Source organism: Sitodiplosis mosellana, unplaced genomic scaffold (genome assembly GCF_009176505.1).
Source record: "Sitodiplosis mosellana isolate CC-2019 unplaced genomic scaffold, AAFC_SMos_1.0 Smas_scaffold_1, whole genome shotgun sequence".
Classification (NCBI taxonomy): domain Eukaryota; kingdom Metazoa; phylum Arthropoda; class Insecta; order Diptera; family Cecidomyiidae; genus Sitodiplosis; species Sitodiplosis mosellana.
Window position 1 is genome coordinate 7,979,018 of NW_022595244.1, and position 27,578 is coordinate 8,006,595.

At 35.2% G+C, this 27,578-nt stretch overlaps 3 protein-coding genes across 4 annotated transcripts; all 3 read left to right on the plus strand.

Moving 5' to 3' along the window:
* Positions 1–141: 141 nt before the first annotated feature.
* On the plus strand, positions 142–2,945 carry LOC129573524 (kynurenine aminotransferase-like). Its single transcript, XM_055454100.1, has 9 exons — positions 142–518; positions 591–741; positions 1,125–1,252; positions 1,338–1,446; positions 1,558–1,694; positions 1,764–2,040; positions 2,122–2,308; positions 2,373–2,582; positions 2,792–2,945. The coding sequence occupies exons 1-9, from the start codon at positions 430–432 to the stop codon at positions 2,800–2,802; spliced, it is 1,299 nt and encodes a 432-aa protein (XP_055310075.1). The 5' UTR covers positions 142–429; the 3' UTR covers positions 2,803–2,945.
* Positions 2,946–3,060: 115 nt separating this feature from the next.
* Positions 3,061–5,746, plus strand: LOC129573536 (kynurenine aminotransferase-like). Its single transcript, XM_055454147.1, has 8 exons — positions 3,061–3,805; positions 3,888–4,038; positions 4,168–4,295; positions 4,385–4,493; positions 4,584–4,919; positions 4,982–5,062; positions 5,141–5,327; positions 5,398–5,746. Exons 1-8 carry the CDS (start codon positions 3,735–3,737, stop codon positions 5,613–5,615), a joined length of 1,281 nt encoding a protein of 426 aa, XP_055310122.1. The 5' UTR covers positions 3,061–3,734; the 3' UTR covers positions 5,616–5,746.
* A 761-nt stretch (positions 5,747–6,507) lies between these two features.
* On the plus strand, positions 6,508–27,136 carry LOC129573541 (serine/threonine-protein phosphatase alpha-2 isoform). Of its 2 annotated transcripts, XM_055454172.1 has the most exons (8): positions 6,508–7,357; positions 18,194–18,325; positions 18,991–19,207; positions 19,626–19,714; positions 19,828–20,024; positions 20,142–20,289; positions 20,574–20,643; positions 24,052–27,136. In XM_055454172.1, exons 1-8 carry the CDS (start codon positions 7,309–7,311, stop codon positions 24,074–24,076), a joined length of 927 nt encoding a protein of 308 aa, XP_055310147.1. In that variant the 5' UTR covers positions 6,508–7,308; the 3' UTR covers positions 24,077–27,136. The 2 variants fall into 2 exon arrangements, with proteins under 2 accessions (XP_055310147.1, XP_055310138.1); XM_055454163.1 differs by having other exon boundaries at positions 6,523–7,357; positions 20,574–27,136.
* Positions 27,137–27,578: the final 442 nt, after the last annotated feature.

Genomic DNA, 27,578 nt, shown 5'->3' on the forward strand with positions numbered 1-27,578 from the left:
TTCGCAATGACAAATTGGACTGAGAAAAAAAAACTACTTGAAACATGTTGAGTTAGCGTATATAGTTACAAATCAAGCATCAATTTAACGGCTTGAACAAAGATAAAGTTTAAAAAAAAGACATCAAATGGTTGTACATGTCAAAAATTGGTCGGTATGATCATTAAGGCCTCTTATCGTGGATTCGTGTTCTGTAACATTCTTCATTATCAATGCAGAACTGAATGAATAGCAATTCAGCATTTTGCAATAGATTACATGTGTGGCCGATCAGATTAAAACAATTGGTATGGTCTATAAAAGGCAGATAACGCTGCGCTGCTCTGTCTCACGCAAACATCCATTGCTGTTAAGCAAACTGTCAAAAGTCACATCCAGATTTACATCGGTTATTGTTAACTCAACAAGCAACAACGGTACCAACGACAAATGTCTAGACGCTTCATTCAAATGTATAAAACGTGTTTCGATAAATTTCGATTGCCTAAGCGATATCAGGGCAGTACGCAGAGTGTTTGGTACGTTATAAAACACATTTTCATCATTATTTTCACATGATTTAATTTTATTTTTGTTTTTTTGTTGCCTAGGAATGAGTACACTCAGCTTTTCATTGAATATCAACCACTGAGTTTGGCGCATGGTTTTACAGATTCTCCCGTGCCAAAGTATATCACAGACACTTTAGCAGCTACAGCAAAAAGTTCCAATCACTTGCTAAATCAGTACACACGAGACTCTGTAAGTGGAAAATCTGCTCATTAATTGAAACAATGGCTATGCCACTTTTAGCTCATCAATTGATACTTATCAAATGGAAAATTTTATAAAAGAAATGACACAATCAAATTGTTTGATGTCAAACTTTGTCCCGCTCACACCAACTGTCACACTGACTCGTTTGTGTACGAACTGATGTTAGCGTGAAAAAGATGTTGTTTGCAGTAAACCTGATTTAGATGTTCTTTATTATTGAATGCGAATGACAATGTTTGACAACATAGATAAAAGAAGATAAGATTTTATAATACATTTCCTGTACAAGATTACAATGATTTCAAGATTACAATGATTTGATCGTTATGTCACTCAACCACTTTTCTCTTATGGAACTCAATACATAGGGTCATCCACGTTTGGTTCACGCGTTGTCGGCGATGTATTCAAAATTGATTGATCGCCAGATTGATCCATTCAATGAAATTCTTGTAACAGCAGGTGCTTACGAAGGGCTTTATGCTGCCATTCATAGGTACACTATAAAATTTACAATTGCAAAAGAAATTTGAATTTTTTAAATAATTAAATGTTTACTTTCCATTCCATTTTGTTTATAGTCATATCGAAGATGGAGATGAATGTATTGTTATAGAACCATCCTTTGATTCATATGCACCGGTTGTGAAAATGTGTGGCGGTGTTGTGCGTTACATACCCCTTCGAATGGTAAATAGATGTTTTCAAACGAATTGTGATTGCATAAGGTTGATTCTAAAGTGGTCAAATGGAGTATAATTTGGACCGAATCGTTTTGTCTATTTTCGTATTTACTCACAGAAAAATCCCAACAACGGCATCATTAGCTCAGGAGACTATGTTCTCGATGATACTGAACTGGAGGAGGTATTCAACAGTAAAACCAAAATGATCATTATCAATACACCCAATAATCCATTGGGAAAAGTTTTCAACAGGTTCAATGCAATTTCTTTACATTGTTTGAAATACATTTCCGTTAACACTATTCTCTCTAAAATTCTCAGAGCGGAAATGACAAAAATCGCCAATTTGTGCATAAAATACAATGTGCTTTGCGTCACCGATGAAGTTTACGAGTGGATGGTTTACGATGACAACGAGCACGTCCGCATTTGTTCACTGCCCGGCATGTGGGAGCGCACAATCACCATTGGCTCGGCTGGTAAGGCGCTTGCAGTGACCGGCTGGAAGACGGGATGGGCATATGGTCCAGCGAATTTGATAGCTCATCTACAAATCGTTCATCAGAATTGCGTTGGAACTAATGTCACACCACTTCAAGTAGGTTTTTAGTTTTTTTATGACAACAAAATAATTGTTTCATCTTCGAAACCAGTTGTAATTCAATTGATCGATTTAAAGGAAGCAATTTCCATTGTCTTCGAAGATGAGTTTAAACGCTTGGAATCTCCAGAATGCTATTTTAATACCTTGCGCCTAGAACTGCAAGCAAAGCGTGATTTTATGATTAATGTACTAAAAGAAGCGAAAATGGAACCGATCATTCCGCAAGGCGGATACTTTATACTTGCTGATTGGACTGCCCTAGGTATCTTAACATCGATTCTTTCAATTTAAATCATTTCGTTTGAGTTATTTTTGTTCCCAAACAGAGGATAAAGTTGATTTAAGCAGTGAAACAGACCCGCAAAGAGATTATCGCTTCACCAAGTGGATGATAAAAAATATTGGACTTCAAGCAATTCCACCGTCAGCCTTTTTCAATGAGGAAAATAAAAAACTCATGGAGAATTTCGTTCGTTTTTGTTTTGTTAGAAAAGATGAGAACTTACAAAAAGCTGCTGATATATTGAAAAACTGGACTAGCAAATAGTAGGGTTTAAAAACGCGTTATTTTTTTCAGTGTTTCTTAAAAACGTTTTTTTACAGAGCCGTTATATACCGCCCAAAAAACGTTTTTTTCGTTTTTTATCGTTATTTCTGCGGTATTTTGGACTGTCAAAAAAAACACTACAGAAAAATAACGTTTTTATAACACCGTTTGCGGTATTTGTCGAAACGTTTGTAAACCCTAGCAAATAGTAATAATGGAGTATGTTTGCGTTTGGTAAAAGTTTACAGAAAATTCTCTTTTGAAACAAACAATAGAACTGTTTAATGACTGATCGAAGATAATCATTTTGGTAAATAAAAAATATATAAACATGTATGATTTCATTCACGCATATCGATTTTGTTCAATTATTCACTTGAGTTCTGAGAGATGTGGATAAAGTCCGGAAATTTCAAAAGTTCGGAGATTCATGAGTAATTTTCATAGTTTATATTGTTAATACACCCAAAGATATATAGGCTATGTGTTGTGAATATCGTTGGTTGAATTTACATTAATGAATATATTTTATAAGTTAGCTAGAAATAGTTGATTATAAATTGATTGGATTGCAGTAAATGCCGTATTTAAACAATCAAAAGCTGGAGAATGGCCTTAAATAAGGGACAAAGCATTTTGAATTCAGAACAATAATTGCAATTGCAAAGCATTTCGAATTTGGTTTAATGACTTGTCAGCAAGTAATTGTTTATGTGATGAGACTTACAAGAGTATAAGTAAATGTTCAGTTATGAGCCATAGATACATCAATATGCGGGTGTAACGGGTGTTTTACGATTCAACAAAATTTGATATATTATGATGACACGCATAAATTTACGTCACCTGACGCGTAAATAATTTCCGTGTGAGTGCAGAAGGATTAAGCGCTTGTTGAAACTATGACATTATCTATTTTCTTATCATTTCATTCCATATTTTTTAAATCCTGCAAACATTCTCAATTGCAATTGATTACGAAGCAGCCCAGATTAAAAAAAAACCATTAATGTTAATGGTCTGAACACGCAGACACCGTATCTTTTTTATAACGGAGTTTCGCGTTTGGTGAAGCAGTCTATTAAAAGCCACTTTAAAATATACATCGGTCGATATCAAGTCAAAAGAGTAGTTGATCGAAATGACAAGTCAATCTATTGAAAATAAATTCAAATTGCCAAAACGGTATCAAGGCAGCACTCAAACTGTTTGGTGAGCCTATCATTTATTGATAGATTTGTTTTAAAAGAACTTTCAACTGTTTATAATCTTGTTTTGTTGATTTAATTTTCAGGAATGAATACACTCAGCTTTTCTTTGAACATCAACCATTGAGTTTGGCGCACGGCTTCTATGATGATCCAGTGCCAAAGCATATTACCGATATTTTGGCTGCAACAGCGCAAAATACAGACTACACCCTTCATCATGAGACTAGAGACTTGGTAAATGAAATCGTTGTTCTGTGCATCATTCATTTGTGTGCAAAGATTGATGAAATGCATCTAACGACAAAGATAAAGTGTAGCAAAACGAAGCACAGCGGGTGACATTGTTATCAAATATTATTACAGGGACATCCACGTTTGATTCACGCGTTGTCAGCGCTGTATTCAAAATTAATTGGTCGCCAGATTGATCCATTCAATGAAATTCTTGTAACAGCGGGTGCATACGAAGGACTTTATGCGGCCATTCATAGGTATGTTCCATTTATCCAAAAAAAATTATTTAACAAATACGAATATCTACAAATCAAACAAAAAATAAACACATTTGCAAATAATACAGCCATATCGAAGAAGGAGATGAATGTATTGTTATAGAACCATCCTTTGATTCATATGCACCGGTTGTGAAAATGTGTGGCGGTGTTGTGCGTTACATTCCACTTCGTTTGGTCAATTGGCATTAAATTATAATTTGTTATATATAACAAAAAATGTGTGTCGATTCCGAAATAATCAACATGACGGTAATAACATTACAGACAGCTCCTAGCAGCAGCAACATAATTAGCTCAAGAGATTATGTTCTCGATGATGCCGAACTTGAAGGTGTGTTCAATAGCAAAACCAAAATGATCGTTATCAATCAACCTAATAATCCTTCGGGGAAGATCTTTGACCGCGAAGAATTGACAAAAATCGCCAATTTGTGCAAGAAATTCAATGTGCTCTGTGTAACAGATGAAGTATACGAATGGCTGGTTTATGATGACAATGAACACATTCGCATGTGTACACTTCCTGGAATGTGGGAGCGTACAATCACAATTAGCTCGGTGGGAAAATCGCTTGCAATCACGGGATGGAAAACGGGATGGGTGAGTTGAATCGATGGATAATAAATTCAATGAAAAGTTAATAATACGCCCATAAATAATAGGTGTATGCTCCACCAAATTTAATATCGCGCGTTCAAGTCATTCATCAGCTATGTGTTCGAAATGTTTGTACACCACTTCAGGTATGTTTAAAAAAAAAAAACTATTTTCACTATGGAAAATGTTTGAAAACGATATCGACCATATCGGTCAAATTGCAGGAAGCATTGGCAATTGTTTTGGAAAATGAATTGAAGCGCCTCGATTCGGCCGATTCATATTTCAACACATTACGGTTGGAATTGCAGGCAAAGCGAGATTTCATGGTGAATCTACTTCGCGAAGTCGGGATGAAGCCAGCTGTACCGCAGGGTGGATACTTTATACTTGCAGACTGGTCTAATTTAGGTGAGACAGTTTACTTTCTTTCAGTTCAAAGCAATGTTGCATTAATTTCAATACTTTGGCTCCTGAACAGAAAACAAGGCTGATTTGAATAGTGAGTCTGACCCGCAAAAAGATTATCGCTTTACAAAATGGATGGTTAAAAATAGCGGACTGATGGCAATACCAGCCACAGCCTTTTGTCACGGCAATAAAACCGAAATGGAAAATTTCATTCGAATCTGTTTCGTTAAAAGCGAGAAAAATCTACAAAAAGCATCTGATATACTGAGAAAATGGGTTAGCCAGTAGTGATGATTGAAAAGAAATTAAGCAATTGTTTACATAAAAGTGAATTGTTTTGTATCGCTTTAAATCATAATAAAAACACACAATGGTTCAACTGTAAAAAATCAAGGCCAATTATTGTCATTAGGCAATTCTTTATCGATATTTACACTGGTGCAACTGAACGGAGCAAACAACTGTTTGACGCTTTTCGCGGTACGCATGACAGCAAAAATGAATATGAAAATGTTCACCGGCGGGATGGTATTGCTTCCTCCTTCCGTGCCAACAAAAATCATCTGAAAAGATATTCAAGTTCCGTTTACTGCGATGCTCCACTTCTATATATACATTCTTCTATCCATTACTTCGATTTCCGTGTATCCAGTTTCTATTTCGAAAGCGGGGAAACGCTATTCGAAATTCAGTCAAACGTAAAAAAATTAAACGTAATATTGAACCGCAACGGAATGGACGCATTCAATGTCATGTGTTGAACGCGATGATCTCATACCGACCGCACACATAGTGTACACCAAATTTTCAATGAAAAATGGAAAAAATCGACAAGATTTCAATTTTTATCAATGAATTTAGTTCGAAAAAAAATTTCGTGAATTTTTTCCATAAATGATAAATGGTTTTAATAAAATGATTTCCATCGGAATTTCACCACTTAACACGCCTAGTGTGATGGTTCTGCTGTTTTTTCTTCTTCTATCTCCCTCAATGCTATTCAGCATTGAACGACAGACGAACACCAATGCAAAACGCGCTAAATGCCAACACCAAAGCCGAACGGTTCACAACTACCAATCTACTTGACATTGTTGGTGTGCATGTATTCGGAGATGCGGTATTGACACGGCGGGCATACGTATGTATGCGTCAAAGAGTGTGGTCACTGTTTGTGTTCAGTGTGAAGCGGCCATTATGTTTCACCATTGAACGGCATTCTATCACGGCTGTACATCATTCCACATTTGCCGTTTCTTTTCGCCTCTGTAAACCATCGTAAGCTGTGTGCTTGTCGTTGTCGTCGTTCTCGTCGTCGTCGTCGTCGCTGTTGCGGTAATCGGTGTAGTTTGTGTGGTGTGTATAGCGACACAAAATTCGTAGTTCGTGCATTTCGAACTTGAGTTGCGCTTGGGCCATAAGGAAAAAATGCTGCTTGACAAACAGTCCGCCATATTTATTAAAATCCAATAGTACATAATTCGTGGTTTAATCAGGCAGCAATTACAGTCCGTAAATTTTGTTTTTTTAAGTTTATGTCGTTTGACACGTTTTATTAAGAAAAACAAAGACGAGTTTCAGTTTTCTTCGGTTTTAATTTTTGTTTTTTAACAAATCCGCAACGAACTCGAGCGACCGAGAGCAAAAGAAGAGGAAAAAAAAGGAGCAAACAGTTGAAGAGCAAGCAGTTCTAACCACAAATCGACATCGTTCAGTTCATTTTTTTTCCTTTATAGTGTGTTGAACAAGCCAAGAGAACACTCGGGAAAATAAAGGCTTTTTTTTTGTTGTATATTCACACAATTTTGAACACGCTGCATCTACATTTTTTGTGCAAAGAGAAGTTACATCGCTGAACATCGATTTGAAACTCAATTAACGAGTGCGACTTGAACTAAAAGAATAGAAAAAAAGGCTAAGAGCTAACCGAGAAAAAAAAAACAGTTTAACTTTTCATACAGAATAAGAAAAAAAAGCAAATATGTCAGAGGCAGTGGATATTGACCCTATAATTTCAAAATTATTGGAAGGTGGGTTTCATTTACGTTGTTCAATTTTTATTTTTTCATACAAATTCTGATAAAGTGTACAATAGCAAAAAAAATAAGAAATATATTGTGTGCGTAATACGGGTTGATTCTCTGCAAAATGGCAAAACGCGTAAATGGTTTTTATCGAATAGCAAAATGAAAAAGAAGAAAAAAATACGAAAAATAAACCAAATCAGCAATAAAAATTTCAATGTGTAAAAAAAACGTTGTGTGTATGTGTATGCGGCAATAAAACCGCACCAACCTTTTTTCCCAATTCAAATTCTGCGAATGACAATGGATTAGTAAAACAAAGTGCGAAATAAAAATGAAAAATGAAACAAAATTAGTTTCAAACCATCATGACATGACGTGAGCGAGAACGAAAAAAAAATGCGAATTCAACACCAATAAATAAAGCATTGATTTAGATGTTCGAAATGTATAAATCAAGTGAAACTATTTGAAGTAAATCAAACCTAAGCTAAGCGAGGAGCGAAAAAAAATGAAGTAGAAAATCAAATCAGCTTTAAGAAAAGTGACTACTCAATGTGACAGAAGAGTCATACACACAGAAAACGAAACGAGAAGAAAGAAGACACTATGATACGGCAATACGCGCATTTATAATACACATCGTGCGACTGACATAGAGTCAGAATGAGAGAGAGAAAGGCACAGAGAACGAGAGAAAAGGAGAAAAGGCGATTACATGGAAAGCCCAATGGAATTTCGCGATTAAAAACGAAAAAAAATAATACGAAAAAACGAGTAGAACATCTAATCTCATTTTGATTTGATTGTGTGCGGCTGTCATTTTTATTATTTTCATTTAAAATCGAGTTCAAGATTGTGACATTTTTCGTTTTGAAAAAGAAAAAAAAAGAGAAAAAAGAAATAAATAAATGATGTACTACATATATTCTATATGTATATATGCTATGATATGATATACATATATATTCATTCTCTCACAGTGCTGCTGCTGCCTTCAATGCCCAAATTGTCTGCGCCACCATTTTACATTTTTGCCTGTGTATGCGTGCATAAATTTTAAAATGTTTGCTTTCGGTTGGTGTGTACGAGTGTGTTTGAAGTTTTTTATGCTATGCTGTTACTATTACTGTGCTCGGTCTGCGTGTATACGCCAGCAAGCGAACAAGCAAGCAATATTTTTGTGTGTCGTTTATTCTCACTGTGACAATATACACTGAAATGTGCTTGAATGTTGGATTAAAATTTATATACCGATATTCGTCTCAATGCAATAAACATACAGACAAGAAGTGAGAAACCAAATCTGTATATATTTTCTGTTCCTTTCCGCACTCTCAATCACTCTTTTTATATTATCGACCATCACATAGTCCCACACCATATATCATTTATTTATATGGTACGCGATGCGGTCCGTTTTCTTCTTTTTGATCGATTCACGTGGAAAAACGAATTTTCACCCATCGACCGATGGACACTTTACACTTGGCATATGATTCATAGCCAAATGACGTGCTATGCCATTTAAAAATCAACGTTACGACACACGATGAAATTTTCTTCGTCGCTTTCAATTGCTTTTTTCATTCTCCTGCTCCGATTCGAATATCGAAAAATGACTGCCACCAAGCAGAAAATGTGATGTACAGGAATAAAAATAATTTGCGATTACAACAATTTTGTACGGTGACTAACCATCAGAAGGAGTTGGAAAGATTGTGTGTGTGTATGTGTGTGTGTGTGAGTGTTCAATGCTGGGCAAATGTCGCGCGGCAGCGGTTTGGGGATAATGCCTAGAATGTATGTCAAGGAAAAGAATTCATTTTATATACATTTCATTATCAAATCGTTTATACATTTTGCGACTGGAACTTTCTCTGACAGTCAGTCAACAGACAGCGGTGTTGGGTTGTGCTGCGCAAAATTTTCGGCGGCCAAAATTCAAAGTCAAAACAAACAACTGAACCAACCGAAAGAAAATTATACACATAAATATAAAAATTCAATTACGGTCTTGATTATGATTATACAGAAAACCTTTTGAGGCTCTCAATTTGCAGTAGCAACAGCAGCAGCAGCAGCAGAAGCAAAAAAAAACAGAAACTGAAGCGTTGTATATAAATGCGCGTTTCCTTTTCGATAGGCACTCAGCACCAGATAAATATGTATATAAAGAGAGAGTGAGCGAGTGAGTGATGCGGACACTTAGCAGAGCCACGGACGGAACACACATGCACATGGACGCGTTGTGGAATGAGACAGAATCGAAAGAAGAAATAAAAAACAACAACCGTTGAGAGAAAATTTGATATTGACGTCGCTCAAGTTGCGTATATGTGCTTCGAGTAGTATGTATACAATCCACATTTTTCGCCTTCTGCCACACACACACTCACACATTTGCCTGCACGGCAGTAGTTCTCCTTTTGTCTATTTTATCATTCGCTCGCGTTAGTTGCTGTCGTCGTTGTTGTTGTTATTTTTGTCGTTGTGACGTTCTCACACACGAATCAAGAGCAGAATGGAAAAGAAATGAAAAAAAAGCAAACTCTGGATTGAGTGAAAGAGAAAAACACACATAACATGGAGTGAAATACAACGTTTTCTTTGGTCGGAGGGAAAAATGCCAGAGCCATAACAAAAATTTTAATGGTTTTTTGTTCGGTTGGTTCGTTCGCGTTCGCGTGCGTGCGCGCCACTCCAATCACATTTGGTCGTCCATCTGTACGATGGAAGGCACCTAATATACGCGGCATTTTGTTGAGTATCATGATAGCTTCCTACGCACTTGATCATTCTGTCTAATGATGCGATATGATTTTGTGTGGTTTTCTCCGTATATTTCAATTGCCATAGTTTTGGTTACGGTTTAGACAGATATATTGATGACGACTCATGCCATTTTACAAGATCAATCCATTCGTGTGCGAGTTTCACTCATCATCGTCGTCGTCGCCGACATCGTCATCTTCGTCGCTGTCGTCTCACGGCTCAAATATGTAACAAACGAAAGAAAAAAAAAGAAAACTTGTTTGTATACGCGCAAGTTCTATCGCCCAATCACTCATTCTCTTTTTCTTACTTTCCAAACATATCATATTGAATCTCTTGTTCGGATTTTCTTCGATTGTGGAAAAAAAGAGAAGAAAAAACAAACCACAACATTTTCTATAACTATTTTTTTTTGTTCCAAACAGAAATTCCGATCATTTTCTGTAATATCGAGAACATCACGAAACGATCTGCTTTAAGTAGTTTCGATTGTTTAGATAATTTATTTGAATAATAATGCCAAAAAGTCACGATTTCCATAATGTTTTCAATGCGAAAAAAACAAGCCAGAAAGAATGGAAGAAATACCCAGTACGAGTTCACATAAAAAAACTAAGCAATAATCGTTGGAATAGATTGACGAGGAAAATTTATGTGCATGAACATCGTTGCCAACAATTGGACAGTGGTTTGAAATAGGAATGAACGAAAACGGAACAAGAAAAAAAATGTATACAGAGACGTGGAAAAAGAAATAGAAAGAGAGAAAGAGGTTTTTTCTATACATAGTCTGATTTGGATTTTGATATAGACACATTTCCATAGCCAAGAGACTGAAAGAGAACCAAAGGAAAAAGTAAAACAATAAAAAGAAAGAAGAGCATGTACACAAACAACACGGTGCTAAACCACTTTTTGCACACTCATCTCTTGATGCGGCAAATGTGCGAGTCGAAGAGGAGACGGAACACAATGTGAAACGAGAGGCACAACGGCTATGTTGAATGATGACGCCACTTTTCGCTTGTGCTCAAGCATTTTGTTCCGTTCCTCATGCTACTCATTGAATCCGTTGCTTTGTTGTTGTAGCTGCTGCTGCTTTGCTCTGCCACCGTTGCCTCCGTTGCTCTGTTTGTGTGTGTTGTGTGTTGTGTGGCCGATTTTATTCGCAACATTGTGCGCGTTGTGATGTCGTTTTGCGTTTGTAACGCAATTCCACACGGAATCCTTTAGCCAAGCCATTTTCATGCTACGCTTGTACAGTTGTCATTTTCAAGGTGAAATGAAAATCCATGCAACGCTTGGTGTGCTTATACCTGTGTGTACACATAGGACGCAATATTTTTTTAGGCAAATCTTTTTTTTTTTGCATCTAACAAGCGAACCGATTTGCTTGCCATGTAATCGAAGCCATTTGTAAATGTGGTTTGTCTCACACAATATCATGTATACATACCCGTTTCAATGTTATTAGAAGCCAAAACAATCGGAAAGGCTTTTCAATCGTGATTCGCTATAAACACGTAAACGTATTGATTATTTGCCATGACACTCCTATTTATTGTGTCAGCGAGTGTGTCGATTATTTCACAAAATGGATCACAATCCATATAATAAGCGCCTCCCAAATACCGATTATTTTGCCGTCGATTCTTTTGTTCCGTGTATTTTCCGTCCCGAGAGAGAAACAAAACAAAAACAAAATGAAAATTGGAAGCAAGCCGAAAAGAAACGAAATGAAGTATTAAAAAAAATGTGGCCGAATGACAATAATTAACGGTAATTCCAAATTAGTTGTGAGCATATAAACTAGCAGAGTGATAAGTGTCGTGTAATCAGACACAAGTCTGAAATGCTTTGGCAAATAACTCATTCTGATAATAACACGACAATGAAAAACAAAAAACAACTCGTTGATTGCAATGAAAACAACATGGTGTTATCACGTATGCGCCACACCAGAAAAAAAAAATCCGTAATGAAAATTTCCTTGAAGTTTCAAGAAACAAGAAAAAAGCATCGGCTGTGTGTTGATGGCGGCGACGGCGCACATACAACACCATATTTTCATAATTCAAATCGACATTATAAATGAATAACGAACTAATTACAGCGCACAAGAAATTATCGGCTCTGACGTGATGAACTTCGCCGGATTCGCGCAATTAATCTCCCTCTCTCTCTCTCTCGCTCTCAAAGCAATTTTCACATGCAAATACGATTCAAGTTAATGTTAGTAGTTTCTATTTCGTTTCTTTCGCCTCTTTATTCCGATGCTACATATTCTCACTAGTATATGCAGAAAGAAAAAAAGATTCTATTGTTGTTTTGGGTTATCACATCCATTAACCAAATCTCTAAACAGAAATATTATTAAATTGGATGGTTTCAATGGAGTGTTCACAGAAAAGCCTCCGAACAGCCTGGCAATTTGAACAATAGAGCAAAAGAATGGCAAACACATTTTATAATTCTTGCGTAAATTGCAGAACGTGGGCCAACTAATTAACGATAATGAATGGCTGAAGCCTAAGCAAAGCGCAAGCAACAGCAACACAAACATTCATTTTGTTTCTTCTGCGCTTTTTTCTTCCTCTCTTCTCTCATGGACTCAAAGAACAAGAAAGTTTCTACTAATATTGTATTTTCGTGATGCAAAAAAAGAAAAGAAAAAAAAATGGGAAAAATCAAGATTTTTATAGTTTGCTTCAATTGAAGTGCATTGACGTTTGTTCTTGACTTCGTCCGATTTAAGTTACGTGAATTTTGCGTGTTTTTTTGTTTTCGTCTCTCGCGCGCTGTTAATTATTCGTGTTATTCACTCTCTTTTTTTCTGTCCTGCATGCAATTTGCCGTGTCTTGACTAACTAGCTACAGTGTACTTTGTAAATTTAAATATTTATACAGAGTTTGGTCACATCGTGCGCACAAACGGACGTGTTTTTTCGATTGAGAACCTGAAAAAAATTAAATTGTAACGAGCTCGGCTAGGCAATTGACTAGTTCGATGTGGCAGCGCAAAATGTTAATTGAAGTATACATTTTTCCTCTCACTCTCTCTCTTGTGTTTGGGTCAATTTATTCGCTTTTTTTCGACGTACATCGAGTTGATTTTTCATATAAATTAAGTGATATGGATACGGGGATGGTGTGTTTTACGACGTGTTATCTTAATCCATTAACAGCTTCCAATGGAAAATAGCAAATGACAATAATGGCCAGTGACTTTGTTCGCCAACATTTATTACACGAGGGAAAAATAGACATACGAGGAAGTTGTCAGTGAGTTGTTTTTTACACACTCCAAAATTGGATAAATCATTTGAGCTCCTCTCACTAATTTATGGTTTTCACACACTGATGTGACCAAACAGGAAAAAAAAACAATCCAAATCTAATTTTTGAACAAAAAACAAAACGATCAGTGATTGCGTCAGTTTGGAGCATGTGAGCATGTGGCAGCAAAGCGTTTCAATTTGCGACGCACGTGAACCAAATCGAACATATATACACCTTCTTTTTTCTGCGTTAGAAATGTTGTTTGGATATTTTATCGAGCAAACAAACAATCGACGTTGCCAAGCTCGTCTCTCTCTCTCTCACTGCAATTCTAAGCCACATATGGTGGCACACACCATCAAATATGTCCGGAGGAACATAACTGCTTGGTTTGCTTGTTATTGCTATTCAAAAAGCGTTAATCGAAATGAAAATCCAGCTCACACAACACATAATCGGAATTGGCGTGCCAAACACAAAAGAAACAACGAAAAACAGCGACAAAGATTTATGACTAAACGCAACGCAAAAATGATGATTACGTTTACGCGATTGTGTGTAATGGGCGTTATGCCGAATGTAAACACAATAACCTCAATGAAAAATGCAAATTTTATTTATTGTAATGAAATACAATGCGAGCAGTGACAATATTGTCGCTTTGTTTGTGTGTGTGTGTGTGTGTGTATGAAGCGCATTCTCATCATCATCATCATCATATCGCCATTTCGGCTGGGTTTTTTTTGTTGCTCGTTCGAGTTCATTCAATGTGATTTTGCAGTGAGCTATTCTCTCGAACGATATACACATATATTGTCAAGAGAATAAAGCGACCGTACGATTGTATGTGACTACATTTATGCTGAACACATTTGGCACGTTTCTTACTCAATGGTCGAACTCGTAAATCATGTGAGGCACCGCGTGAATATAGCGGCAACAGCGATGGTGGTTGTGGTGCTGGTGGCGATGACGACGTATTTGGTGAAACCAAATGAATCATGATAACGTTGAGTGAAGCACGCGAACTACAGCAAATATAAACCGCTCAATTGTATACAACATTCATATTCATTTCTGTGTACAAAAGAATATGAAAACAGGTGATTAAGTACAAAAAAGCAAGAGAAATAAATAAATAAATAAAGTAAATAGAGAAAAGAAGGCGAGAACAGATAAATCGTAATCAAAATTTACAACAATGCTAGACTGTAGCTAGCGACTGGAGCATAGCCGCGAGATTTAAAGAAAAGAAAATATTATGACAAACGTGAAATGAAATGAGACGAACCGACTTCTCTATTTGTCATTAGATCGCGAGAGACAATAATGTGCATTGATCGAATAGACGAGATAGCGTTACGTAAAATTTGCGGCGATTATGAAACAAACGGCTTGTTTGTTTAATGCAATTGGTGATTCGTTCCATCATCACATTTAAACCGTTCCGTCAAATCGAAACTGATACCGACCGAACCGACCGACTGTGGACCGCATTACGTTTTCCGTAATTCAATTTACGGCCACACAAACAATTCATTTCAGCTTTTTTCTTCTTCTTTCATTCCGTCGGTTGATTGCACACAGAAGTCTCTCCGTCCGTAACAGGATGTGTCGATAAGTATTCTGCTTAATGAACTATGAACGAAGAGAGAGAGAGAGAGAGAGAAGCGCAACAAAAAAACGTCATCCATGACAATCAAATATTCAACGCAGCGAGCGAAAAAAGAAACGAAACAAGAGCTAAAAACTATGAGCAATTACAATTATTGATACCCTGTGGGAGAGCGAGTGCATGCGGAACATATGTTCTCTGGAGCGAGATAGAAGAAGCAAATAATTTGTGTGTTGTTAGTGGCGATGTTTGAATTTTTGCATCGATACACCGATTAAGTCTATGACCTTGAACAAATGTGTTTTGTGTGTGATTTTCATTTGTCTCTCACTTGTTTGCTCCCATTCTCGGTGTTTCATTCGCTGGGCGGCTGATTCATCATCGCATTGCGCTCATTGGCTTTACATTGTTAATATCGACGTTGTTGATGTGTTTGCGCTCTTTTTCGTATTCATTTCATTTCAGTTCGTTTGTTACAGCCAATCATCATGTACACATATCGAAGCGAACAGAGTATAACATGTAATTGATGCACCACAATCGAACTAATTGATTTCCTTTCTTCCTGTTTCTCTCTAACATCTATTTGCGTACCAAGCTAATGAATGGATTGCTAGTTAAACCCTTCGTAACCTAGCAAAACTGAAACGCGCAAAACAACCCACCGAAAGCCTCACAATCATTACTTCTCGGTATAATTCAATTGAAAGTTGCAAATCGATTTGAAAACTACGACTTTTTCCCCATTGCCGGTTGCTATTGCTGAGCTGGCGCGTCTTAGCACCAGCATTTATCCATTCTGTAATGGGGTTTCTTATTGCTGTGAAAAAAAATGTGTCGATTTTTCGCAAATGAAAGCATATTTTTTTTCGTTTGGATAGGAAACGTATTTGAAAAGCAAAAAAGACACATTCGTAGCATTAATGCTACATTAAAATGCGGGCAAAATGGAAATGCGGTGAAAAATATTCAAATTCAGTTCGGGCGCAATGATCGATTCGAAATTGAATTGTCATCTACAGTTTATGTAATTTTCAACTATCGCTGCTATTGCCATTCGGTTGGGTTCGATTAAAGCTTGGCTCAAGCTTCGTGTAGCACGACTTAAACGGAATATGCTAATTTGTAAATCATTAATATTCGCATCATCAGGCATTTAAATGTGCTCAAAGTATGTGTTTTTCCTCTCTCGTACACATCTCGTTTGCCGTTTCGCACGCGTGTTAGTTTCCATATAATTTACAACGGAATGAGAAATGAGTCGTGTCTGCTTTTTTTTTCGTTCACTATTTTTCTCGCTCTCGTTTGCTTGGGTGAATTAAAAACCCAAGTAATACGTACTTTGGGCACTGCCATTAGCCCAAATGAATACAATAGCGAAATTACTTAACAAGTCTTATCAATCATGCAACATTCCATTTAATTAATTGCGGAAAAAAAGAGACAATGGCGGTGAGAAAGAGAGAATAAGATGCGAACCAATTTTCCGCGTTCGAACCATTTGCTGTGTGTGTGGCACGTTTTGACTACGAAATTTATTGATATTTTCATTTGTAGACAGCGCGTCCTTTGTCATCCACAAACATTTCGGTTAACATGAAAGCAATAAATCAACAAAACTACATTTTTTCGCGTGCTCCATTCCAAATGTATAATAAATACATCGAATGAGTGCTAAACGTTCTAAATATATAGGACTACAACTAAATTTCAAAAAGCGAAGGCAAAACGAATGAGAGAGACAGAGGGAAACGATGTTTCGGCTCATTTGAAAATTTAATGTTGCCTAGTCGAGGCAAAAATACACATTATACAGCAAATAGCGCAAAAGACGAAGGAGAAGAAACAAAAAAAAAAAACAAAATATTACATTGCCAATAATAAATAAGACCAATAAAAAAATGAGAGTCTCAGCATTGCAATATGGAATAATTTCCGAACGAGAAGAGAGAGAGAGGGAAATTATATTGCGTTCACGTCATCGCTACGTGATTTGAAATAATTTTTCGTACTTTTCGTGGTTACTTTTTCATTGTTGTTGTTGTTTGATTTGGTTTTGGTTTCTATATTTATCCATCCACCGCGTTCCGTTCGAAATCTTCCGAAGACAAGCGATCGAGTGAAGTAAGAGTGGAGAGAGGACGTGGAGCAAAATAAAAAGCGAAAACAAATGTTGAATAAAATATTTTATTATGGATTTGTACTTGTGTACTTTGATCGAAGCGTGTTTCTTACAACGACACATTCGCACTGGATCCCAATTGGAGATGAAAACTAAACAAATCGATATCGCGCGTTCACAATTGTTGTTGAAAAAAAAACGTGTAAAGTCGAGTGGATTAACAAATGTTCTGGGAGCTCATCGCGAGACAAACACGAAATTGAATTATTGATAAACATTAATTCCAAATGGAATTACGTATCAATGTGTGCTCGATTAAATGTGACAACAACAAGAACAATCAGAAAGGAAGAAACAATCGAAAGAAAAAACAACCGAAGACGACAGAGATGAAGCGAAAGAAAAAAAAATTGCCAGCCCACACAATCGATTCAAATCAAATTCAACCGAAAACTGTATAAAAACAACCATCACCCAAATGTGAAACAATCAATGAATAAAAAAGAAAGTGTCGTTCAACTAATTTATATCGCGGTTGAGTATTTACGGAGTGATTAAATGACGGCCCGTTCGTTCGTTTGTTTATCGAGGGAATTTTTTTCATGCGCTGTCATTTCTATTTCAATTCGTTCGAAGCGAAACGTCTGCGTCACAATTAATTAAACCACAACATATATATCGTTTTAGTCAATCAGTTTGAATTCGATTTATAAATTCATTCTATGAATTGTTATGCACAACACCAGGCCGACACAAATTAGGGTGCAAAGTGGAATTTACTGATTTTGAACTACGTTTTATAATTTTCAACGATCGCTTTCATAAACATATGTGTTTAAAATTAATAAACCACATTAGCCATGCAGAGAATCAACGGGAGCATATAATCAAGCAATAAAAAAAAGCCCCGTGTACACTGTACACAAAACAAAACTCTCCATTTATCGATACATATCTTGAAATTGAATGTTTGCATAAATAATAATGGGAATGTTTAATTTAATTTTTGTACGCTTTTCTCTTTCACTCTCTTTTCTTCGACATTGAGCAGTACGTGGCGCACGACCTGGAAAAAATGTTCAGCTTAGTGAGGTAGACATCCGAAATCTATGCCTTAAGTCACGTGAAATATTTCTGTCACAGCCAATTCTGTTAGAATTGGAAGCTCCGCTGAAAATATGTGGTAAGTAGTTGTCAATTGGTGGTGGTGGTGTGTATGTGTATTTTTCAGATTGCCTCAATCATTAAATACCATCGATTTTCTATATAATCAAATAAAAGTGTAACCTTGATGTTCATACCGTTTGGAAACGATGACACGTGTGAGTGAGTGTTTTGAGTTACTGAATGAGTTATGATGTGAACGTGTATTCCCGGGAAAATCGATGTTAATTTATTCATTTTTGTTTTGTTGCGATGGCGATAGTGTTGCTGTTGAACTTGTCTAAAAATAATGAATAAAATTTTGTTACGATGACTGACCTACCATATGTTTTTTCTGACCAAGGACTAAAAACATTAATAATTTTTTTTCAACCCGTCCTCTGAACAAGAGCTGAAGAGAGACGTGATGTGTAAATGCTCTAAATTAAATATTCAAGATGTAAACAAGTTCAGCAGGAACATGCCGCAGCAACACGAGACCAATGTAATCCAATTTGCGCGACGAATTTTAAAACGCACGGTCGCCGGGGCGCACGTTTCCAAAAGGCGATTGACATCATTGTCGCTTTTATTTGACGTGATTAAACAATATTTTTTTGTCGCTTTTTCTCTCGTTTATTCTTTTCGGCCCGTCGACTATACGATTTCATGTTGTTAATTTTTTCGGTTGTTGTATGTTTGTAGGTGACATTCACGGACAGTATTACGATTTGCTGCGTCTATTCGAATACGGTTGCTTTCCGCCACAATCAAATTACCTATTTTTAGGCGATTACGTTGATCGTGGAAAACAATCACTTGAGACAATATGCCTGTTATTGGCATACAAAATAAAATTCCCGGAAAATTTCTTCTTGTTACGGGGGAATCATGAATGCGCTAGCATTAACAGAATTTACGGGTAAGTTGACATTTTTCTTCTCTTTTTGGTTTTCATGCGCTCGAAATCGCACCGGTCTAAATTGTGTTGTCTCTTAAATCGAATAAATTGATCCAAACTTGGCGATGCTCTCGGTACAAAGGCTGACATTTATTACGATCAATTACGCAAATTGATGGTGCAATTAATTGAAACGAATATGACAGTTTCGTTGCAGAATGACAAAACAAAAAACAATGTACCGAGACACATTGAACGCCGTATTTTTAGCACTGCACAACCAATTAATTCATTTTTAATTGAAACGTCTCTCGCTCGATGTATCGAAAATATTATTCGCTCAAAGTTAATGGTTTGTCAATGTTTGTCCTCGTTTCTTCTTTTTTTTCTCTCTCTCCATCCGTTATGTCTACACATCGCTCTCCTGGCACGTTCATAGATTTTATGATGAGTGCAAACGTCGCTACACTATAAAGCTATGGAAGACGTTTACAGACTGTTTTAACTGTTTGCCAGTTGCTGCTATTGGTATGTATGAAAGCGTGAACATCATGCTTGTTTTTTTTTTTCTCTCATTAAACTCAAAACACCAAACTAATTGGGCATCCGCTAATTGCTATACTATAATTCACTTCAAACAGTTGATGAGAAAATCTTCACGTGTCACGGTGGACTCAGTCCTGATCTTGCTTCAATGGAACAAATTCGTCGAATCATGCGACCAACAGATGTACCAGACCAGGGTTTGTTGTGCGATTTATTGTGGTCCGATCCAGACAAAGACACGATGGGATGGGGTGAAAATGATCGTGGCGTTAGTTTTACATTTGGTGCAGAGGTAAACGAAATCAATTCAATTTCATACACAAACATATCATTCCAATTGAATACATTTCTGAATTCCATCAACACTGGCTAACTAAAATGGGTCTGGTTTCATTTGTACTATCTGCAGGTTGTAAATAAATTCCTTCAGAAAAACGATTTCGATTTGATATGCCGAGCTCATCAAGTTGTAGAAGATGGATATGAATTCTTTGCCAAGCGACAACTGGTAACGTTGTTCTCAGCTCCAAATTACTGTGGTGAATTCGACAATGCAGGTAAACTCATCGGTGTTTTCAGCCATTTTCATTCCGTGCACTTTTTTCTTAGCTCACGAAATTTTGAAAAACCATTTTCCACATGATCTAATCATTTTTTCCCGAATGTGATTGGCGTAATGCTATGTCACTGTTCAAATGTTTTCAACTTTTGTTTTGTCCGACGACAACGACAACCATGATGATGACGTTTGGCGATGTGCCCGTTCCATGACTCGAATCTTATTGCCTGTGCTGATGATGATGAACTGAAACAAAAAAACACATGTATGGTAAATAAACAGGAGCCATGATGTCCGTAGACGACTCATTGATGTGCTCGTTCCAAATTTTGAAGCCTGCCGACAAACGTAGGTATGTGTATGGAGCCAACTACACTGGAAGACCTATTACCCCACCTCGTGGCGCTAATAATAAAAACAAAAAGAAATAAACAAAACAGAAAAAAAAATATTAATACATTTACAAATACACGAAACAGTTCTATTTTACACTTACAAAGATCATAAAATATTTAAACAACAAAAAACAGAAAACAAACCGAAAAAACACACACACTCACTCACTCACTCGATTTAAAACCAGAGAAAAGGAACATTCAACAAAAAAAAAGAAATGAGAAAGAGAGAGAATTATAAAAGAAATGCATAAAACACACTCTCGCTCGTATCGTTGTTGTTAAAATCTTTACTAAAACAAACAGAAAGAAAGAGATAAAGTAACTAAAGAACTGATAGCCGTCTATCATGCCAATTTGTGTTTTTTCTTCTTTTAATTTTTTCGTTGTTTTCAAATCCTCAAGATCAAAAGAAAAAAACACAACAAATCCCCATCCGTGTGCTCACTTGCGAAATATGTGTGCCAGTATATATACCTTCAATAATCTCAAAATCTCATCCATCGTTAAAATGCCATAAAAAACGAATACACACAAGCACACCTAATAACACACTACCATTGAAAAGAAAACGAAAACAAACAATACGAATCTTAAACACAGAATTGATCTGGATACACATGCAGAAAAACGGTCCGCTTTTTTTCAAACGGGCTTTAATTGTTGTTCAACTATTTTTTTCTAATCGAATAAAGTTTTTTTAATTGTTTCAAACTCAAATTGTTAATCCCGCTGAATCAAATGAATCGAATAAAGTTTAGTTGATTGTTTTTTTTTAAATATAAAATAAAAAGAAAAAAGCAACAGCAAAAAAGCAACAAATTTATTTGAGAATAAAAAATGCGAAAAAAAATTATCGATGTTTGTTTTCTGCATTTGTTTTGTGATGAAGAAAAAAAAAATTCCAATTGAATGGAAGCGCAGCGCTTTGTTTGCTGTTTGTTTTTGTTGCTTTCGATAAATATGATTCGCTTTCATTCGTCCATCGGTACGATAGTGATGATGATGCGCCGATTCCGATTGTGTTCTGATACGTGCCGATATTATTATATCTTATAGGCACTTATTAGTGCCTATTGAATAGAATGTCGATAACCTCTATGTCATACGAGTGAAAGAGACAAAGAGAACAAATCGATGTTTATCGACAGCTTCGTCCTTGCAAACTTTCCAATATTACAGCGAGAAAGATGAAAAACAGGCCGAAGACGAAAGAAAAACAAAAATTTTATGAATATTGATTCAATTCGATTTAATGCTGGCTACAGCCAGACACCGTTCATGCATTAAAAATGCATGAAAAGTGGATAGAAATGGCATACATCGCTCATTTTCTCTCAGCAAAATTGTGCACTTGGACACATAATTCGATGTATACAAATGCCATGGCACATTCGACGCAATTTCATTTGAGTTTGTTGCCATGCAGTTAAATCGCTCTTTTTTTACTGCTGCTGCTGCTGCTGCTGTGGAATCCGGCGCATCTCACAATTTCTTTTGTTATTTCCATTCATTTTTTTCTTCTACTAACTCATTACCAAGTAAATGGCATTTACATCCACTCAAATCAATTCGCACACACTCTCATATCACAAACAAAAGCCGCAAACACTTACGCAAAAATGTGCGACAACAACAATAACGAAACAACACACATACACATTCCTCTTTTTTTCCAAGTTTGTATCATCTTGTGTATCGTTCGAATCGGCTGTTTGTACCAAGTGTCTGTTTTGTTCTCTTTCTACCTAGTTTTTTTTTTCATTTGAAACTCACATAAAAATACAGTTGTTTTTGGTTCATTTTCTTCTTTGTTTGTGGTAAAATCGGATCTTTTTGTTCAGACATTTAATTGCTTTTGTTGTGTGTTTGTGTATGGCGATTTTAAGTTTTAAGATATTTAACCATATTCGGTTCATATGTTATTTGTTTCCCCCCGCCGGTTGTTGTTCGATTTACGTTTTTTTTTCATTTTGATTTCGGCGAAATTTGTGCGAAACGCCAAGGTAATCCGTTATTTTGTTGTTAGACATATATATCTATGTTTCTTCTTCTACTTTTGAATTTTGTTTTTTTTTATCCTCCTTGTATTGCCCATATATATTTCTTCTATTTTACTTCGGAAATAGATCACTATGAAGTCACATCTCTGTCAAGTCTTCACACAATTTACAAAATGAGCACACTTTTCGCGCCGAGAAATTTTTGCACCCATCTATGGTGATAGACGATTTGAAACGCGAATTACCAATATTTCTCATTTTTGTCTCGTCAGTGCATTTCTGCATCGATTCATCGACGCACACATACACACATTTCGCACACTCACACACAAATTTTTATGGACTTTGGTTACGGCTATTTATTTAAATTTAGAAATTTTATAATAACGACGAAAAAAGCATAAACAAACACCGATGATCGGCCCGATGCAAATTGTCAAAAATGCAACGAAAAACGGTTTTTTGTTGGATTAAATTTTTTCTGGCTTTTTACAAAACAAACGAAAATTTATACACGCGTCGTACCTTTTTTTCTGGTTGTTGTTACTGTATGCATTCTGTACAAATCTATTTTTGATTTAAAAAAAATTTCGGATCAGTCTTTTTTTGTTCAATCTCGTTTTTTTTAAAATCACAATCCTTGTTTAAATGTTGAATTTTAGAACAGTACAAATGGCCTCAGAGCTGAAACAGTCAGCCTGACTGTAATTTTTGTTTCCAATATTTTTATTCTAGTTTGAGTAGTGTTTTTGTTTATCTTAGTTGTTTTTTTCTTCTTTCGTTTGAAAATGGTAGTTTGAAATGTTATCGTAGAAATTTCTCGTGTTTTTTTTTCTCATTGCATTTGCGCACAAAGCAAAATACCAAAGATCAATCGAACTCATTTCAGTAGCTCATTCTTGCCATGCAGGCCGCTCTTCAGCCGCATTCATTTGAAAATCATTTATAATTTCTTTCTATTTTCTTCGTTCATCGTTCGATGAATCATCAATTAGTCAAAAATAATCGATTTTTTTCTACCCAGTAACGAGAATTTTCAACGATAATTGCTTTTATTTCAATCCCAAAACAAGCACATTCCAATCGAATTTTCCTTTTTTTTAAACACTCAGAATGCAATAGCAACAATAACCAAAAGAAAAAAACATAATCTATTTGTTTAGCGTCTGTTTTCTTCTTTAACTTAAAACATCCACTTTTCCTATCTAGTTTATTTGTTTATTTTGTTTTTCTCTTTAAAAAACACACACACATACAATATATTTTTTTATATATTAAATCAAAATTAAAAACAAATAAATATTTTTTCTCTATATGTATATTATCATAATCATTAATTGCTTTCCATTTGATTTCATTTAGATTGACAATGAATAAAAGAAAATAAACAAATCAATCCCCCCCACGCGGTTCAAATGAATTTCCATAACGCACAACACACAAACATGGCAGCAATAACTATATCCAATAAATGAAACAAACAAAACAAATAGAAATGAAACAAAGATTTAAAAAATCCAATGCAAAATCATTGTAATCGCATAATTGAGAAAAAGAAATACCCACAACAACAACAACAACAACAGCAACCACAGCAAATTTGAAAAAAAAAACTAAATTCACACTTACACACACAAACACCCAAGAAAAGAAAGAAAAAAAAAACCAAGCGTAATTCGTATGTGTCGAATTCAATCAGGCAAAAATAAAAGCAGAAAGCAAACAAAGTGAATTGTCGAATGAATGAGAGAAAGTGAAGCAAAGAACCAACCAAGATGATGAGAAAAGAACACTGTAAGCTAAATAAGAACAAAGCATTTGAACACTATGTTTCACATTAGAAAGCAAAAAAAGTAGAAAAAGAAAATAACGAAGAACATTGTACTAGAGACACAGACATATACACAGTCAATGAGATCGGCTGAACCGAGACACAAGGATCCGAATGGTGAAACTATTGCTATTAGCTGAAACTAATTTATGGAAAATCATTTCAGAAGATGAAACAACAACAACATTGTAACAAAGATACAAACAAAACAAAAACAACAAATATTAAATACTATAATTAATCTAACATTGATGAACGATATTTATTTGAAAATAAACTAATGAAGAAAAAAAACAATTGAAATGTTGTAGTAACAATTGTAATAGATGCAAACAACAACATCAGCAAAAATTAGAGTTCAGCAAAAATGGCAATTGTTGTGGACACATTCATAAATAATAGAAGAAGCATCCAACCAATCCTAACAGTCATTTGTTCCATAAAAATAAACATTTTTTTTTCTTATTTTCTTTTGCCAATGTTTTTTTCTCTAAAAAAATCATTTCTTCACATTTCGAAACAAAAATAAATCGCTTGAAATAATTTTGTTCATGAATTCAAATAAACAATAAGAAATCAATCGTGTCCGTTTTATTCAGTTTGCATTGACGCATTACAACACAAATAACATGTAAAACCACTTAAATAGCAGCAACAACACTCACACAGAGAGACAACAGCAACATGGAAATTTAAATTGAATGGAATAACAACAACAACAACAACAAATGAAACAAATCCAATTAATGGCGAAGAAAAAAACAAATTATTACGAGAAAAAAAAGTTAAAACTAATTCAACAATAAAAAAAAAAATATTATATTATGGAATAATTAATTATGTAATTCTATGTATTAGACGAAGGATGGACAAGTAGGAGATGAGATAAATAATAAATGAGCAAATAAAATAGGTTTAAATGAAAAACTGAATGAAACTAATAAATGTGTAGTTCACATGGCATTCATTGACACGTTAAGTAATAACAACAAAGTGAAAAAACGAAGAAGAATTATCGGGATCAGCACGAGCGCATGCATCAAAGCGATTATTGGCGCGCGGCTTTTTTCCCCTTTCAAAATGAAACCAAAACGAACCAAAACATCCAAGATATCCCGTCGTCATATAATATATCATTTTCGCCACACTAATCAATTTTTCCGATCGTTAGACAGTTCACATGACCACGACGAATTTCGTAACACAAACACTTCAATCGGGGTTTTCACAATCAGAGCAAGTGTATCCAAGGAATGGCCGTTTTTATTTTCTTGACACAAAGCGATAACGAATGAAATTTGAATGAAAAAATCGATTCAATGAAATGGAAAAACCGCAGAAAACTCTATTTAAAAGCAACAGAGTTCTGTTTTCAAAAGAATAAACACTAAAAACAACAATTTAGCCGATAATCAATTCAAAATAGTACATAGATTATGAGAATATGATGGGCATATTCTTCATGTTGTCGTTTATTTTGACAAAATTGCAAATTATTACTTGGCAACAACAACAACAACAACAAAATATACGTCTCATTCGTAATGACTACTTAATATCTCTGAATCAATATGCAAACACACAGAACAACAACAACAAAAAGATAAACTCATGAATTTACAACTACAAAATTAGTTTGAAAAACAACTGCATAAGAACTATAGCACCATCCATATACCAACAAGTAATTCACCTCTCATTACCAAAACAATGATGATGATTCAATGCTTCGGAGAATTTGAGAAGTAGAAAAATAAAAATTCGAACCATAAATTTTATGATTGTTTTGTTGTTCAGTGAACAATGTTCACTATTCACTTCTCATGAGAGATACAAATTATTTATTCTTGTTTGGATTTAAATTATAAATTAAATGAAGGAAAAAAATTCACAAAATCACACACACATCCATAACTACAAAATACAGGCTCATAGGATAATAATTACAGTAAACATTTATGCAAAAGAAGAAACAAAATTTATGGCATGGTGTGTACATGAAATTGTCATATCGTTTTATTCTGCACATTTACAACCTGTTGAGACGCGACAGTTTTTTCAGTCGAACTCTCTATCTTTCGGTTTCGTTTGTTTTTCATAATTGTTTTTTTCTTTTCGTTTCCTCCTTAATTTTTTAACAACAACAACAAAAACATACGATCGGAGTGTATCCGCTTCGCACCATTCTTCTATTTCTTTTCTTAGAATTATTTATAATTTCCCTCCCGTTGACGCGTTCATTATAAACAGACGAGAGAGAAATAAAAAAATCCATCAAAATGAAAATCTAGTTCGATTATTTGTATGAACTTAGGAAAATGATGCAAATATTCTTCTTTTAAATAAAAATAAAACGAGCGAAATAAAACTAAACAAAAAATGGATTTTTTAAAAACACAATCATTATTAGCATAATCAAACACTTTTTATTTAGTTCATGTTTAATTTTATTTTAATTTTTACAACAAGAAGATGATGATGAAATAGAAAAAATGAGAACTACAAATTGTACGATCGACACATGTGTAAATTGTATTCATGTAGAGACAACAAAAAAGAAACGGAAAATGTGCGCGAAATTGAAAGAAATAAAAAACACATTGAAAGAACAACCAATCAACCAATCGATTTGTTCCGGAAGAAACCAATTCGCTTCTCTTTTTTTTAAATCCATTTTGTGAGCAAAAGACGAGGAAAAATGTAGATGAAATATCAGTGAATCGGTGATAATGTGAGCGCACCGGAACGTCAGAGTTTTCTTATTTAACTCTCTGAACGAGACGACGAAGTTTTTCTTTCTCCTTTTCTCGAGCTGGAATCGATCATGTTCCAGAGTCTGGAATCCAGACACAAGTGTAATGGCAAGTATCGTTTTTTTTCTCTTCTGAATTCGACTCAAACTCAATTTGAACAATAAATTTTCGTGGTGATCCAAACTTCCATAAATGATCTTCAATCGTTTGTTTCAAAATCGTCAATTGATCATTTGGCACGGCGGCTCAATCGACGTCAAAATGTCTTTTTTTCATTTTTGTTATAGGACAATTTTTATATTCAT